The sequence below is a fragment of the Vulpes lagopus genome, chromosome 6 (assembly GCF_018345385.1).
Source record: "Vulpes lagopus strain Blue_001 chromosome 6, ASM1834538v1, whole genome shotgun sequence".
NCBI classification, from domain to species: domain Eukaryota; kingdom Metazoa; phylum Chordata; class Mammalia; order Carnivora; family Canidae; genus Vulpes; species Vulpes lagopus.
In genome coordinates, this window is record NC_054829.1 from 132,352,529 (window position 1) to 132,371,278 (window position 18,750).

General features: G+C 40.4%; 1 protein-coding gene across 3 annotated transcripts in view; it reads right to left on the bottom strand.

Moving 5' to 3' along the window:
* RNF150 (ring finger protein 150) overlaps positions 1 to 18,750 on the bottom strand; it is a 246,949-nt gene that overhangs the window by 80,595 nt on the left and 147,604 nt on the right. For all 3 annotated transcript variants that reach the window (XM_041758027.1, XM_041758028.1, XM_041758029.1), the window contains exon 3: positions 1,074 to 1,145. In XM_041758027.1, the coding sequence (XP_041613961.1) occupies positions 1,074 to 1,145 (72 nt within the window). The remainder of the gene's footprint in view (positions 1 to 1,073; positions 1,146 to 18,750) is intronic.

The following is an 18,750-nucleotide window of genomic DNA, read 5'->3' on the forward strand; positions in this document are numbered from 1 at the left end:
CTTGCCACTTGCAGTAGCATGGATGGATCTAGAGGGTATTATGCTAAGGGAAAGGTCTTTCCAGTCAGAGAAAGACAAATAGCATATGATTTCACTCACGTGTGGAATTTGAGAAACAAAACCAATGAACAAAGCAAAAAAAAAAAAAAAAAAAAGAAAGAAAGAAAACAAACAAACCAGACTCTTAAATACTGAGGACAAACTGGTGGTTGCCAGAGGGGAAGCGGGTGGGGGGATGGGTGAAATAGATAAAGGGGATAAAGGAGATTAGGAGTACACTTGTGTTGATGAGCACTGAGAAATGTAGAGAATTGTTGAGTCATTAGGTTGTACACCTGAAACTAATGAACTAACATAACACTGTACGTTAATTATACTTGAATAAAAAGAAAAAGAAAGGCTTTGCTCTTGGCTTCATGTCTCCATTCTACAGCAAGGGAGCCTACTAGGACTTTGGGGTTCTAGATGCTAGATTTCAGACGGACTGAATATGCTTTCTGTATTTGCTACATAGATCAGTGGAGGACATCACTCAAAATATAACACTGTGTTCCCTACAAGGATTTAGGGAAAATTTTCCTAATTCCCAACCCCAGGAATAATCATTTTGTTTTCACCTTGTGGACACCGGGATAAGGTAATTAAATGTTGTTTGAATATTTCTTCCTTTTTTGCATTGGCTGCAAAGAATGGATCCCATCCCTAAGTTTGGGATCCATTTCTTTTGTTGTTGTTTTTTGGTTTTTTTGGTTTTTTTGTTTGTTTGTTTTTGGGAATCCACTTTTATTACACGTTTCAGGTAATGCATTCATGTAAAAATTTCTTCCTAGCTTCCCCTATTTTTCCTATACTTTTCAGTTTTTTATATTTTATTCCCAGCTATTTTGTTCTACTGTAAGTATTTTATAAATTGTTTTAAATTATATTAATAAAGATGGGTATAATATCAGACATTTACAGGAGAACTATTTTCGTGTACTCTTTTCCCATCCTTCCCTCCCTTCCACCCTGGCTGCCAGAAAAGTCAGAACGTTTTTGAATAGACACTCATCAGAAAGAGAAGAGCCTGTTACCTTGTCACCCTTCTTGATGGTTCTGACCTGGAGCTTGCTGATCGCTTTCTTTGCTGCATCTCCCAGTCGGCGCTAAAAAGACCAAAAACTGCTTGTTAGTAATAAAGATGTGTAATTCTTGACTTTGTTTCTGATGGCATTTAATAAGTCGGGGCAGTTATCTCTGAAATCATGCACAAGTGGCATGAGTGTTAAGGAAAATGGCCAGAGAGACGGGGCGGTGACACCTGTGCGACGTAGCTCCAGGACTCGAGGTCTATTCAAGGGCTCGGTCACTGAGAGGCGCTCTTCACGCCCAGGGTTAAGCAAGGGGCAAATGACGTGGAAAAACCCTGCCCTACAGTGACCCCAGGGCAGGTTACACTTATGCAGACCAGACCAGCACCCACACACAAGTTGAGTAGTTTGCCGCTCTAGCCATTTAATTTGTGACAAGGAGATAGCCAATGTCCTCTCTTTCACAATCAGGGTTTATTACTTATGTATTTCTTTCCATTTGGAGTTCTAAGAATTTCCTTTGCTTATATTTCATCTGTACTATCCCATTTCATCACATTCTTACATGCCAATTTCGCCTCTTCTTCTTCTTCTTTTAAAGATTTATTTATTTATTCCTGAGATACACACACACACACACACACACACACACAGAGAGAGAGAGAGAGAGAGAGAGAGAGAGAGGCAGAGACACAGGCAGAGGGAGAAGCAGGCTCCCTGCGGGACTCGATCCCGGGCCCTGGGATCACGCCATGAGCGAAAGGCAGACGCTCTACCTGCTGAGCCCCCCAGAAGTTTCACCCCTTCTATGTAAGCTTGCGTGTGGGTGTGCCTATAGGAAAATACACAAAACATACCTGTTCAGCTTAGCAAATAATTATAAAGCAAACACCTGTGCAACCACCATTACTCATGTCAAATAATATATTAGCACTCCTTAAAAAAAATTTTTTTTTTGATAGAGAAAGTTGCTATCCTAATGAGCCCTGCAATCATGCAATGATAGGGCAGTGAGGAAGAAGAGAGAGGGGGAGGGTGGTGAATTAAGTTGTCACCTGTCAAGATTTGCTTGTGTGCTTATGAGTTACCTAACGTAACATCTCCTTAGGTTTGTGCACTACTATCCTGTGGGAGATGCGTATTTGCAGCAGTGCAACATATTTGAAGGACTATGAGAAACAAGACAAACATTTACATGGAATAATCACTTGTTTTCAGTAATTTTGTTCCTTTTAGAAACAACCCTCAGGCTTCTTTCTTTTCCCTAAATTATGAACGTACACCAGTGGATGGTTAACATATCCAAGTGCCACGCTAAAACTTTACATGCAATATCACCTTTATTCTTACAACAACCCCACGAGAAAAAAAATACTATGCTTTAGAATGAACTGAGACTTACAGAGCTTAAGTAAATTGTTTATCATTAATCAACGAAAGGTCGGTCAGAATCTGGAAAAAATTAAAGTCTGATTTGAAAGCTAAACACCACTCTCACTACTCAGTGAACCACCCCATCAACAAACCAGCCAGTCATCCAACCAACATCTCCTCAGCCAGCCAGCCAGCAATCTGACATTTGGCCAATCAGCCAACCAAACTATATCTAACGAGTAGCCAGTCAATCTACCAATCACCTGAGCAGCCAACCGACATCTGGCCACCAGGTAACCAGCCAACCAGCCATTCAAGCAACTAACCAACCCAAATCTACTAAGCATTTATCATATGGCTCTTCCTTGAGCATATGGTGGTGAGAGTAGTAAGTAGGAGAGAGGTGTTCTCCTTGTTGATCGATTTTTCTCAGTATCTAAAGTGATTTTGTCCTCAGCTTCTAAAATGATCCTGTTATTTTGAAGAGGAAAGTAAGTTTGGTTGTTACCTAAAAGGAGACCTACACACACTTGAGATTTATGCAGAAGTCCACGAGTAGCTAGCAAACTAAGGCAGCAGGAGAAACAGTCTACAGTACTAATACCACAGTGGCAGGTGATCGAGTGAGAGGGAAAAACCCTGAGATGAAAGTGAAAAGCAGGGAACTCTCTGTCCCCTCTTCTTCCTTTAATTACTGCCTAATCTTTCGATCTCAAGTAAGGCCACTTTTTTTTTTTTTAATGATAGTCACACACACACACACACACAGAGAGAGAGAGAGAGAGGCAGAGACAGGCAGAGGGAGGAGCAGGCTCCATGCACCGGGAGCCCGAAATGGGATTCCATCCCGGGTCTCCAGGATCGCGCCCTGGGCCAAAGGCAGGCGCCAAACCACTGAGCCACCCAGGGATCCCTAAGGCCACTTCTTCAGGGAACTCTTGCCCCATGTCTCCCAAGAGAGAAGATCCTTCCAGTCAGTCTATACCTTCTGGAACCTGGTCCCTCCCTTCATAGCACTGTCATAACATTTGCAATTTGACATTTGTTTTTGTGATGGACCCTTATTTAATTTCCCTTCTGTAAACTCCCCGAGGGCCAGATTGTGTTTATTTTTGCTTCTCACGGTGTCCCAGCACCTAGCATAAAGCGGTCTTTGATAACTGATGATCATTTGACTTGTATTCTGGATCACTTATTTGGTCCCAGACACAGCTCTGGGTTTTGGAAAGAGCAGTAATAAAAGGCAGCGGTGGGGGTGGAGGGGTGGGCGGTGCTGGTTGGCTTAGTCTGTAGAACATGCAACTCTTGATCTCAGGGTTATAAATTTGAGTCTCACGTTGAGGGTATAGAATACTTAAAGTTCAAAAAATCTTTTGAAAAAATGGTAGTGAAAAAAACCCCCATAAATTCCTGCTTTTTTTTTTTTTTAGCTTACAATAGCTTGCACCATAAATGGCTGATGAGTGAATAAAATCTTAATCAAAAGATTTTTTTTCCCTAAAGCATGGAAAACCATCTGAATTTAGCCAGTTAACGGGAAAATTAATGGACAAACTATAAGCGACACATGTGGTAAGTAGACAAATCTGTGATCCTGGCCTTGGCAAAACCAGTCAGTCTCAACCAAGAGCTGCTTTTCATTGAAGAAGCCTGGAGCAGGAATGGAAAGGAATTGAGAAAGGGCTACTAGTTACCAGAGTAAGTGCAACAAACCTGCAGAACATTACACTTAGAATAAGAAATCTGGACCCAAATAAACACATGTTGATTGTTTTTCAGTCAAGAGCTCAGATGTTTTTGCAACTGTGTTTAATTATATAATATCTGGCCCCAACAGAATCACTTCAACTGTTTTTTATTTTCAAAGGCTAAGGAGACCAATTAAGCAACAAGTATTATTTTCAAACAATGATCACAGATTATACCCAAAGGAAGATCAACATTTTTTTAAGGAGGTGAACCAGAGATTATTCTTTTTTCAAAATTTAATCTTATCTAAAACAATTTTTAAGAAGAAGTTTTCATAAATTTTTATTTATGAAACTTTGAAACATAGTTTCATATTTATGAAACTTTGAAACTTTTTATTTATGAAACTATGAAATTTTTTGAAACATAATCGAATACAATTTTTTTTTTTTTGTAGTGTTAAGTCTACTAATGAAGAGAATGGAATTGGTTTTGGTGAGAGTAACATTTCATTTAACTGGGGTTCAGAGCTAGTGTTTCCTGTCATCAGAATCACTTGCAGATCTATAATGAGATTTTATGTACTATATTGAGTAAGTGTTTTCTATGCATAATTCTATGTGATAGTACAAGAGCAAAATAATGAAATATAAGGCATAACCCCTATTCTCATGGAATTTATCATCTATTTGCAAAATTACCATTGCAGTGGGAGAGCTACTTTATTTTTTTTATTTTTTATTTTTTTAAATTTTATTTATTTATGATAATCACAGAGAGAGAGAGAGAGGGAGAGAGAGAGAGGCAGAGACACAGGCAGAGGGAGAAGCAGGCTCCATGCACCGGGAGCCCGATGTGGGATTCGATCCCGGATCTCCAGGATCGTGCCCTGGGCCAAAGGCAGGCGCCAAACCGCTGCGCCACCCAGGGATCCCTTTTTTTTTTTTTTTAATTTTATTTATTTATGATTATCACAGAGAGAGAGGGAGAGGAGAGCTACTTTAATATAGGATAGCACTATTGCTTTAGGAAGAGAGATGAAATAATTCATTGCAAAAAAATTAATTCATTGCAAATGCCTAAAATAATTTTTTTTTCTAAAATAATTTTTAAGACAACTTATCCAGTTCTGAGGAAGGATACCAATAAAAGAGCGAAGCCAGGCACATCCGGAATTTTTTTTAGAAAGTCGGTAGTGTAGCTTATACAAACTTATACTTTCAATATTCATTTTCTTTTTCATGTTACCATCTCTTAGTATTCTGTTACTTCACTATACAATAGTTATTTTTTGACACAATCCAAGAGGAATTGCACTTTTTAAAAAGTTTGTATTTTAATCACCCATAACAGAAAGTGCACTCTTTAATTTCTATCATTCATTTCTCCCATCCCCTTACCCACTTTCCGAGAACCACCTGTTTGTTCTCTACGATCAAGAGACTACATCTTGGTTTATCTCTCTTTTTTCCCTTGTTTTGTTTCTTAAATTCCACATATGGAATTTATGTGATATTATATGATTATATGATATTTGTTTTTATCTGACTGATTTATTTCACTGAGCATAATACTCTCTAGATCCATCAATGTCATTGTAAATGGCAAAGTTTTCCATTTTTTGGCTGAATAATATTCCATTGCATCTATATGTCACATCTTCTTTATCCATTCACCTATCAATGGACACTTGTGCTGCTTCCATATCTTGGCTATTGTATATAATGCTGCTATAAATGCAGGGTGCATGTGTCCCTTTGAATTAGTGTTTTTGTATTCTTTGGATAGATACCTAGTAGTCCAGGGTCATATGGTCATTTTATTTTTAGCTTTTTGAGAAGCCTCCATACTGTAGCTGCACCAAGTTTGCATTCTCACCAACACGGCAAGAGGGTTTCTTTTTTTCCACATCCTCACCAACATTTGTTGTTTCTTGTGTTTTTGATTTTAGCCATTCCAATAGATGTGAGGTAGTACCTCATTGTAGTTTTGATTTGCATTTCCCTGATGATCAGTGATGATGAACATCTTTTTATGTGTCTGGTGGCCATCTGTAGGTCTTCTTTACAGAATGCCTGTTCTTGTTTTCTGCCCATTTTTAAATCAGATTGTTTTTTGGGTGTTGAGTTTTATAAGTTCTTTGTATATGTTGGATACTAATCCTTCATCAGATATGTCATTTGCAAGTATCTTCTCCATTCCATAGGTTGCCTTTTAGTTTCACTGACTGTTTCTTTTGCTGTGCAAACATTTTTTTATTTTCATGTAGTTCTGATAGTTTATGTTTGTTTTTTGCCTCCCTTGTTTCAGGGGACCTATCTAGAAAAAAAAAATCGCCAAGACCAATGTCAGATAAATTACTGCCTATGCTCTCTTCTGGGATTTTTATGTTTTCAGGTCTCACATTAGGTCCTTAATTCATTTTAATCTTTGTGAATGGTATAAGAAAGCTCTCCAGTTTCATTCTTTTGCATGCTGCTGTCCAGTTTTCCCAACACCACTTGTTGAAGAGACTGTCTTTTTCTCATTGGATATTCTTTCTTGCCTTGTGATTTTATTTATTTGGGTCCTTTCTGTTTCTTTCCTTGATAAGTCTGGCTAGAAGTTTATCAATTTTATTGATATTTTTATTTTTATTTATTTATTTATTTATTTATTTTTTTAAAAATTTTATTGATATTTTTAAAGAGCAAGTTCCTGGTTTCATCGATCTGTTCTATTGTTTTTTTTTTTTTTTTTAGTCGCCATATTATTTATTTCTGTTCTAATCTTCATTATTTCCTTTCTTCTGCTGGCTTTAGTTTTTTTTTTAAGATTTATTTTAGAGAGGGAGTGAGAGAGCATGAGTGGGGGAAGGGGTAGAGGGAGAAAATTTTCAAGCAGACTACCTACTGAGCTCAGAGCCCAATGTGGGGCTTGATCTCATAACCCATGAGATTTACCCAAGCTTAAATCAAGAGATGCATGCTTAACCAACTGAGCCACCCAAGTGCCCCGGTTTTTCTAGCTTCTTTAGGTGTAAGGTTAGGTTGTTTGACATTTTTCTTGCATTTCCTTCCCTCTTACAACCGCTTTTGCTGTGTCTCAAAGGTTTTGAACTATTGTGTTTTCATTTTCATTTGTTTCTATGTACTTTTAATTTCGTCTCATATTTCTTGGTTGATCCATTCACTGTTTAGTGGCATGTTAATTAACCCCCATGTATTTGTGGTCTTTCCAGATTTTTTTCTCATGGTTGACTTCTAGTTCCATAGTGTTCTTGTCAGAAAAGATGCATGGTATGACTTTGATCTTTTTGGATTTGTTAAGGCTTGTTTTGTCACCTAATATGTGATCTGTTCTGGAGACTGTTTCCTGTACACTTGAAAAGTGTGTGTATTCTGCTGTTTTAGGATGGAATGTCCTAGATATATCTGTGAAATCTATTTGTTCCAGTGAATTATTCAAAGCCATTGTTTCCTGTTGATTTTCTGTTTGGATTATCTGTCCATTGATGTAAGTGGGGGGTGTTAAAGCCCCCTACAATTATTATATTATTATTGATTAGTTCCTTCACGTTTGTTATGAACTGTTTTATGTATTGGGTGCACCTATGTTGAGTGCATAAATGTTATAATTGTTATATCTTGTTGAATTGTCCCGTTTATTATTATATAGTGTCCTTCTTTGCCTCTTGATATAGTCTTAATTTTAAAGTCTTCTTTAATGTAAGTATTGCTACTCCAGCTTTTTACTGACATCCATTTGCATGATAAATGTTTCTCCATCCCCTCACTTTCAATCTGTAGGTGACTTCAGCTCTGAAATGAATCTCTTGTAGGCAGCATATAGAGAGTTCTTGTTTTTCTAACCATTCTGTAACCCTGTCTTTTGATTGGAGTGCTTAGTCCATTGACATTCAAAGTAATTATTGATAGATGTGTATTTATTGACATTTTATTACTTGTTTTGTGGTTGTTTCTGAAGATTTTCTCTAATCCTTTCTTGTCTTTTTTTCATGGTTTGCTGGTTTTCTTTAGTGACATATTTGATTTCCTTTCCATTTATTATTTGCATACTTATTAGAAGTTTTGATTTCTTAGAAGTTTTGATATACAAACCATTAGGTTTGTATATAACATCTTCTGCATAAAGCAGTCTATATTACGTTGATGGAAGTTTAAATTTGAACACATTCTTTACTCTTCTCCCATATTTTAGGTATATGATATCATATTTTACAACCTTTTATTTTGTGAGTTCTTTGATTTTTAATAGAAATACTCATTTTTAGTGCTTCTGTGTTTCCTATCTTTATACTGTCATTTCAGGTCTTTTCCATTCAAAAAGTCCCCTTTAATATTTCTTGTAGGGCTGGTTTTGTGGTCACAATCTCCTTTAGTTTTTGTTTGTTAGGGAAACTCTTTCTCTCTCTTTATATTCTGAATGATAGCCTTGCTGGAGAATATTCTTGGCTGCAGGTTTTTCCCATTCAGCACTTTGAATATATCATGTCACTCGTTTCTGGCTTGGAAAGTTTCTACTGAAAAATACCCTGACAGCCTTACAGGGTTTCCTTTGTATGAAACTGTCTTCTTTTCTCTTGCTGCTTTTAATATTTTTTCTTCACCACTATATTTTGCTATTTTAATTACTGTGTGTCTTGGTGTGGACCTCTTGGGTTGATTTTGATAAGAGATCTCTGTGCCTCCAAGGTCTGGATCTTTGTTTTCTTCCCCAGATAGGGAAGTTTTTAGCTATTATTTCCTCATAAATTCTCTGCCTCCTTTTCTCTCTCTCCTTTCTCTGGTACCCCTATAATATGAATGTTATTACATTTGATGGAGTCACTGAGTTCCCTAAGTCTATTTTTTGTTTTGCATAATTCTTTTTTCTCTCTTTTGTTCAGCTTGATTACTTTCTATTACTCTGTCTTCTAGGTCATTACTTTGTTTCTCTGCTTATCCCACCATACCGTTCATTCCATCAAGCATGTTTATTATTTTGTTTATTGAGCCTTTTATCTCTGCTTTGTTATTCTTAACTCTGTATTAATGGTCTCACTAATGTCCTACACTCTTTGCTCAAGTCCAGTGAGTGTCCTTCATGATCACTGCTTTAAATTCCCCATCAGCCATACTACTTCTATCTGTTTCACTTAGACCTTTGGCTGTGGCCTTGTCCTGTTCTACCATTTGGGACAAATTTCTCTGTCTTCCCATTTTACTTAAGTCTCTGTGCCTTTTTCCTCTGTGTTAGGAAAGTCAGCTATGTCTCCTATTCTTGAGGGTAATGGCTCTATGAAGAAGAGATCCTATTTTGCCCTCTAGTGTGGTATCCCATTCCCAAGGGCCTGGTGCTTCTGGGAGTGTCTCCCACATGTGCTGTGTGCATCCTGCTGTTGTGTCCTAACCTCTTTATCCTTAAGTCCAGTTTCTGCAGAGGCTCTATTTGGCCCTCTTGGCCTGAATGTGGCACATTTTAACTAGGTGTGCTCTGTCTGCTTGTGAAATGAGACCCGTCACCGCCACCAACAGAACCAAGGCCTCACAAAACTCCCAATTTGGGAGACATGGTGCTGGCAGGAGTTTGGGTTAGTCTTCTAGGGGAGGAAGCCAGATGCACTGGACTGAGGCAAGCATGATTCAGAAGGGCAGTTCCACTGGTGCACAGGGGATTGGGGCCTGGTGTAAGCACATTAGGCAGCCAGTGTCTGCACTGTGCTGCTTTCTGAAGGTGGCAGTTATTTATGCGAAGGAGGGAAACGGTGCCTTCTGGGTCCTTTGTTCCTAGAGTGGTCTCTCCTTGAATCCTGCCTCTCTGGAACATGCCCCGAGATGAGCAACTAACCTCACTGCATGCCCCAGGCACTCCTCAAATCATGGTTTCCTCCTGTATGTCCACAGGCCATTGAACCTGTCTTTTCTCCAAGAGTAGCTCTAATGTCCTCTAAGCTCTCTCAGAGCTAAACACGCTGACCTTTAAAACTCTAGGCTTTAAGCTCCACTGGTTGCAAGAATTCATGAAATCTGGGCCTTCTTGCTTTCTAAGCCAATTGCTACAGGGATTCATTTTTTCTGTGTTAGTCTGTCTCTCACCCTTCTCCTTGACCATGGCTTCCTCCCCACTATGGTGGCCTCAATCCATTTCTCTCCCAAACCGTTTCTACACACTTCCTACCTTCTTTGATATGATCTCTTCTCTACCTTAGGAATCTTTAGATTGATTTCTGGGGTATTTAGGGTGATTTAATAGTTATTTAATTTTATTTGTGGGATGAGACAAGCCTAAGGTCCTCCTATTCTCCTGCCATCTTCCCCTCCAGTCCTCTATTTAAAACAATTCTTTAGCAAATGAAATATGCCCTTCTTGCATGTGAGCATGCAAGGTAAATTCAAAGACTACTTTAAATTTTGGCCATGCGTTTAACTTTACTTTTGGCTGTATCTGAATAAAGATGAGGTGTCTTTAAAAAACATTTCTCTCTTCCAGAAAAAGCCATTTCCATGCCCTTTTAAAGGAAAATGCAAACTGCCTTTATTTAAGAAAAAAAAAGTGTCTATTTAGGAAATGTAAAGCAAGTAGACATTAAGGTCAGGGATTATGCCTCACAGCAGAGGTAATGGTTAAGGAATCAGACAAGTTCCATTTTTGGCATTCTGGTGGCTGAGCTCAGGCTGATGAGGCTAAAGAGTTCAGTGGAAGATAAAGTCATTTGGGAGATGGGAGTCCCAGATTTGTAGAATTAAGAGATGCAGAAATCAGAGTAAAAGGAAAATAATCAAGTCCTCTTCAACATCAGGCTTGTGAGACCTTCCTCCCTGGAACCCCCAAATACCAAATTCACAAAGGTAGGAAACCATGTTTTCTATACTCATTCTGAAAAATAGTATAATGGGATTCCTTTTCCTTTCTTTTCCCTGTGGAGTTCCTTGAATCAAGCCTCATTCCCTATGTTATCGAGAGACAATAAGCTATCACCTTTTTTGAGGAGGAAAGGATAGCATTTTGGCAGAGGCTGAAGGAGGATATGAAAGTCTGCCCCTGCCAGTAGGGGAACAGATGCTCTTGATTCCTGGAGAATACAAAAAATCAATTTCTGAGAATCATATGTACATGATAATTATGCAACCATGTAGTGCTAGATTTTTTTCGGTAGGAGTCCTAGATTAACAAAATAAAGGAAAAGCACCACAAAAATTTTTTAAAATGCTATGGCCATTTGCATTGAGTCAAATTTTGTTAGTATGTGTATATCTATTTCTTTTTAAGTGACATGAAAATCACCTAACAGAAATACTGACTTTTTTTAAAGGTTTTATTTACTTATTCCTGAGAGACAAAGAGAGAGAAGCTGAGACACAGGCAGAGGGAGAAGCAGTCTCCCTGAGGGGAGCCTAATGCGGGACTTGATACCAGGACCCCGGGGTCATACCCTGAGCCAAAAGCAGACGCTCAACCACTGAGCCACACAGGTGTCCCATACTGACTTCTGAATTAAAAAAAAAAAAAAAAAGAGTCACTTTTAACAACTGTCAAACAAGTGTTATTGGATTTTATAATACAAACTGAAGAGATAATGAGTTCTTAATAAAATGGCTCAGACAAGGTAGTTGTTTTTGCAACTGGTTCTTTCTGTCTTTGTGTTTTTTAACTGTACCAAGTATAAATGAGACCTGGGGGCCGTCTTACACTAGTAGAGTCTTCTGTTTCAGGCAGGGCTCCTGCCTCTTCTCCAGGGTGCTCCTATGGATTTTCTCTAACACAACTAGACCGAAAGCACACAATTCATTAAAGATTGCCAGGAGGGGGGCCATAATGAGATTTATCCACCAACGTGATCAGAACAGGTATAAGAAAATATTTACCAAGACTGGTTCCTTGACAACAGTGAAGATAAACAGCTTTATGGAAAATAAATACAGAACTATTTATTAACAGAACAAAGTCCTACATAGACACCAACAAAGATGCTATATGACTCCAATCAACACAATATTTATAGTTATCTCCTAAATATTTAAGAAATTGAGAAAAATAAGACACTTTCTTCTTGTTCCCCTCTGTATAACACAGATATGCAGTGAAATTGATTTAAAAAACTAGGAATAAGGATGCAAAAGCAAGCATCAAAATCAAATTTATGTTTTTCTGTTTTGCTCGACTGGATAATTCTGTATCATATTTGCTCCTTTTACCTGACAGCTTGATTTTTTTTTTAATTTTTTTATTTTATTTATTTATGATAGGCACACAGTGAGAGAGAGAGGCAGAGACACAGGCAGAGGGAGAAGCAGGCTCCATGCACCGGGAGCCTGACGTGGGATTCGATCCCGGGTCTCCAGGATCGCGCCCTGGGCCAAAGGCAGGCGCCAAACCGCTGCGCCACCCAGGGATCCCTGACAGCTTGATTTTATAATCATTATTATCATTATCACCAAGTGGAAAAATAATTAACCGTTCTTATGTTCAAGGTACAGGAAGGGCACTGTAAGCATAAACAGAGTTGGTCCCAATTGTCTGGAACCTCACATGGCCACAGGTGACTCAGACGCTTCCTCCCTAGCTCTCCTACATAATGATAATCAATAATCCTTCCAGGCCTGATTGATAAGACAGAAATCTTTGCATAGCCAGTCCAATTTCTATGATGTAAGGCACCACTCCATGAATCTAGAAAAATGGGTAAAGAACTGGACTATTCTAACAGCCGTAGTTTAAGGCTGTTTGTGTACGTATAACATGATGTATAAATATCAGGGTTATTTTTTGTGGGAGGCGTTATAGAAGAGAAGGCAATGGCTTGGAAGTTAGAAGTTCTGATTTTTAGTTCTATTTCTGTCACTAACTGTGTGACTCTGGCCAGGTCACTTAAACATTGAGCCTTAGTTTCCCTTATTAGTAAAAGTAGGTACGTAAAATACTGTCATTTTCAGATCTCCCAGTTGAGGATTTTCATCCATTAGAGGAGAACTGGGGATCAAACATCCTTTCAGATCTGAATTATCTTAAAAAAAAAAAAAAGGCAAATCCATGGCTAATTATTTCACTGAATACTTAATGAATACAACATGGACTCTGCCTTTCTGCCCACCGCCCCCCCCCCCCAGGGCTCTACACTTTCTCTAGATCAACATCAAGGACCATTTGGGTCCTTTCTCTTTAGAAGACAGAAGCATCTCTGCCTGTAGACCTCTTCCTCCCTGGTGGTTGACGCTCAGCATATTCCCTTCCCTTTCCCTTTCCCTGTAAAATTCAAATTTGTTTTACATTCCATTACTTTTCTTGTTCTAACGTAACTTCAGCACTGATATATGCAAATGCAATCAGAGGGCCATGGGCCATGTGTATGTAAATAATAGGAAAGATATTCACGGAGAGAGGTAACTATTTCAAGAAAACTTGTTTGAATGTCATTACCAGGCCCCACATAAAATAAGACAGGTCTGGTTTCCTTGGATTAGCCTCAAAGGCAAAAATGTCTGTGAAAAACAACAAGAAGCTTCCTTAGCTTATCTTATCTGCCTGTATTTGAAATAGCTGCCATCTACTGGGAGTCCTGTGGTCTCGGGACACAGGTCAGTCCTCGTGTCCCTGTGGGATGTCCTGGTGGACAGTGAGCTGACGTGTCTCCTCAGTATCACAACACCGTGGAGGTAGCTTGGCCTTGTGGAAACTACCCTGACTTGAATTCACCAACTAATCATTGTGTCTCCATTAAAAACAAACAAACACCGTGCTTCTCTCTCTCAAATTCATTTTATCTAATAACCCTTTATGTTCTCAAAACTTTGATTCTGGGGTAGGCAGTCAGCATTCTCAACTGCATGAGTAGAATCATGGCCCAGGGTCTTCTTCCTCCCGGTTCCTACAACTGTGGATTCCCACCCACAGCGTCCTGGGAATGGGGGCTCACAGGGTGAGACGTGCCCAGGCCATGCATCTAGAATTCCACCGTCCTGACCTCAGTGGGATATTTCTTAAAGTAGTCATTCAGGGGCATAATGAGGACTTGTAAGGAGACCAAGGGAGATGTGTCACAGTATTTAAGAGTCAGCCAGGCATGTGCAAATGGCCACTAAAATAATTATTTCTCCTAATTTAATAATTCCTCCTAATCATTACAGGATGCTTCTATCTCTGATAAGTGGGTTGTGGCTCGCATCTTACCTTCCCCACCATTCTGGTGCCTTTACAGTAAAGGCCTGGCCTGCTCCTTCCAGGAATGCAAGTGGTAGAGAAGGCTCCTTCACCCCGGTACCCTTCCCTCAGCTTCCTCTCCTGGCCTGGCTTTCTTTGCTCCGGGTGGCTTATCCACCGCTCCTACCTGTGTCATTCTGATCCGGTTCCTGACTTCAAACACTTCTGTCCACTTACTGCATTGGATTGTCCTCCTCCCGTGCAAGCCAGCCCTGCCCAAGATCCTGATTCTACTTTGCTCCAAAATCACAGTTAGATTCAAACCCTATTTACTTTGTTTTTGGCTTGGACAACAGAAATTTATTGTCTCAAAGTTCTGCAAAGTCCAAGATCAAGGGGTTCCTGGGGTTGGTTCCTTCTGAGAGCTGTGAATCTCTGGCATTCGTGGCTTGTACATGACACATGTCATCCCATCTCTGCCTTCATCTCCCTGTATGTGTCCAAACTCCCACCCTTTATAAGGAAATTAGTCACATTGGATTAGGATTCCAATCCACTTCAAAATGACCTCATCTTAAACAATGGTGCCCGCAAAGACCCTATTTCCAAATAAGGTCACATTCTGAGGTACTCAGGGTAGGACTTCAACATAGGAATTTTCAAGGGGATGTGATATAACCTATAACACCATGCAAGGGACTGATATTCAGCCATAAAAAGAAAGAGGAAGCTCTTTATGAAATGGTAGGCGAAAATCTCTAAAATGCAAAAACATCAACATTCTAAATTATAATATGCTCTATTTTATGTAAGAAAGGATGAAAAGAACATGCACATATTTGTGTGTGTCCATAAAAATATTGCTGAATGTCTGCTCCAGAAATCACTACCATGGGTTTCTCCCGGGATGTACCTGGGTTTCTGGAGGCGAAGGGTGGGAAGGAGAATTTTTAGTGCATAATTTTTTCACTCCTTGCATTTTGAACTATTTATTCAAAAATTACATTTAAGTATAATAAAGCCAATTGAATCACACTGCTAACCTACTCTCATGAAGAATTATGCCAATTTACGAAGCCCCCACACATAACTACAGACCTCTTTACACACTTGCCTCCCCAAGGTTGGGTTTTAGCAGGTTTGTTTTTTCCTAAATTTACAGGTGAAATAAAGTCACATCTGATTGCTTAATTTGCTTCCCCTTACAGTGGCCTCCTCCGGGGACCACCTGACCTCCTCAGATCAAGTATTACCTTAACATCTTTTGTGGAGCTTTTGTTCATCACAAGAATGAATTCTATATCAAAGAAATTCACCTTTTGAATCTGCCATAAACTTTGGTAATGTTCTTAATGTCAGTGAGTTCTTTTCACACATGGAAGATTTAAGTGGGTGTGTAACATCTGCCTGTGGCAGGTGCACTGTTGAGCTGCCAGAGAGACAGCGGTGAACCTGGAGGAATGTGAATTATCAGCGGTTCTTAGGTGTTACTCGCAAAACCTGGAAGAAGATCCAAAGGAACAGCAGCCCTCCCACCATTCTCATTTTGGGGCCCTGTGCAAGAGGGGATATGTTTTTTCTTTTTTTTTTTTCCCCAGAAGTCCTGACTGAAGCTACATCTATGATGATAATCAACAAGAGTGAGCACTTTTATGGTGCTTATTCTGTGAGTGACAATGACAGAAGAATGGTGTTTCCAGGAGGAGACCAGCAGCTGGGCTCGGGCCAGCAGGTGCCAAAGACATTCTTTGGCAGAGCATTTCAAAGTCGTTAAAGATCCCAGCTTGACCACTGGCATGCCGCGTGTCCTTGAGCCATTGCTTACCTTCTCTGTCTCTTCACCTATAGAATGGGGCGATACGTGCAGTGCCTTCACCACAGAGCTGTAAAGAAGCAGTGTATTTCTATCTATTATCTATGTATCTATGTATCTATCTATCTATCTTTTATTTATCTAACTATCCAAAACACCTATTTTTTAGAAGACTTTTAGAGAGAGAGACAGAGTGAGCAGCGGGAGGGGGAGAGGCAGAGGGAGAAGCAGACCCTCCACCGAGCAGGGAGCCTGATGTGGAGCTCGATCCAGGACCCTGGGATCATGACCTGAGCTGAAGGCAGCTGCTTCACCGACTGAGCCCCCGGGAGCTCCATAAAGAACACTTGAATCAGAACAGATGCTGTGTACTTTTAAGTCGTCCCAGCTCCTGCGAGACACTCATCTCTGACAGTTTCCTAGATCCTCACCTAAGTTGCCTGGGAGTCACATTTATGTCTGGGTTTATGTCTGGTTATGCAACAGGGCATTCTGGGATTCATCAGAGATGAGGCTCCAGTGGGCTCGCATGTGACATTATGGAAAGCAGTCCCCTTGACGTGCTGTGTGTGCTCTGTGATGACCTGCATCCTAATCCACTTGGGATGCTTCAACAGCCTCTTACGTATCACAGGACGTGTCCAGAAATGGGAATCAAGAGTCTGGCCATCTCCTTCAGTTCTGCAGGAACAGTTAGGCACTGGACTCAGGCACACGGAGGCTGGCTGACACAGCAGGGTCCCCAAAGGACACTGGCCTGAGAGCAGAGAGGACGGGGCGGTACAGGAGACAAGCATCCCGGGTGCAGAAGGGCCTTGCAGACCAGGACCCTGAGCAGAGGAGCAGGGGCTCCAGATGGAATGTGAGGCTGTGGCTGGCTCTGCAAAGCAGCCTCCATATACCACCCTCTGGGGCCCCGCGTGCCCGGGAATGTGAGGTGTGACGCGGGGGGAAATGGCTTCGAACAGTGACATGAACTAGAGAGAAAAACACCAACTACATGAAACTGCATGATAGAGGGGAGAGCGTAGAGCCTGAGGCCACGTTGGCAGACGTCAAGCTGTCTTCAGACCTCTTATCCTAGATGCCCATCCTGTTCTGGCCGTTTATTTTTTTTTTAATTTTTTAAAAAGATTTTATTTATATATTCAAGAGAGACACAGAGAGAGGCAGGGACACAGGCAGAGGGAGAAGCAGGTTCCCTGCGGGGAGCCCGATGCGGGACTCGATCCCGGGGCCCTGGGGCCACAGCCTGAGCCCCCAGGCGTCCCTGTCCCAGCCGCTTAAATGGCACCTCTGTGTGGATGGCTCCCATATTTCTATCTCCAGCCCCTGTCTCCTGACCTCCAGATTTCCATATCGAAATAGCTGGCATCCGTGTTAGGTATCTGGTAGATATTATAAGCTGCTCACATTTAACATCTCCCAACCCAAATTCTGAGTTCCCGGCCCCTCAGGATCTCTTTTCCTGTCCTTCCCATCTCAGTTCATGTTGTGAAAACAGACCTAATTGCGTCCTCCATTCTGCTCTTTCACTCACACATACGGTAAACGTGTAATTTATTATATAAACTAACTTTTGAGAGTAAAATGGGGAGTTATGAGTAATCAGGCTGGTACAGCAGGTCTACACTAGGATATATGCTTTATGTTTACATTTAACCCATAGGAATTGAAAATATTGTCCTAATCGGATTCCTTCGGACTCCTCGCACATTCGGGTCCCAATCCATCACCTGTCATCTGACTGCTGTACTAGCCTCCAAGCCGGTTTCTACCTGTTTTCAGGTGTATTGCTTGTCGATCACTACGATGCAAGCTATGTAAACGCAGAGTCCTTGTCTATGGAACAAATGTGAAAAACGCCTTTTCTTACATCTAGCCCAGACTTCTGGAAGACTTGAAAAGGAAGTGTTAAGAGTAGCTGCCTCTGGGAAGAACTGGAGGAAAGGGAGGTTGACTGAAAGGAGTTTGGGATGGAAGAAATTTACTTTTAAATACACCCCCTTTGGGGCCCCTGGGTGGCTCAGTTGGTTAAGCATCTGCCTTCAACTCAGGTCAGGATCCTCAGGTCATAGGATGGGGCCCCACATCAGGCTCCCTGTGAGCCTACTTCTCCCTCTCCTTTTGCTTGCCGTTCCCCCTCTTGTGCTCTCCCTCTCTGTGTCAAATAAATAAATAAATAAATAATAAATAAATAAATAAATAAATAAATTCTAAACAAAAATACACACCCTTTTATTTTGCCTTTTTTTCTTAACTGTATGGATACACTATTATTGTTAATTAGAAACCACTGCTGCATAGGGAATTATCCTCAAGAAAGCCAGATTCTTTCTCTGTAGTCTATTTATATGCTTTCCTTTTCCCATAACTCTGGAGAAAAGATGGAAAAAGATCCCATTTTGTTTCAAACCATGTCAGCTGAGCTAAAAACCCATATCTAGATTTAACTCTTTGTGAGTTATATAAGAATTGAGCTCTTAAAATTTTTTTTGGGGGGGTGCGATACTATTTCCTTAAGAATTGCCTTATCTATTCAAGGTGATCCAGTTAACAATTGCCTAACGTTTTCTCATTCAATACTCCTTGGATGGGGCTGACATGTGGTCAATCTCAGTTTACATGTGAGGAGGGATAGGAATAGGAAGGCAAAGTACCTAACCTGTGCAAAGCCACACAACC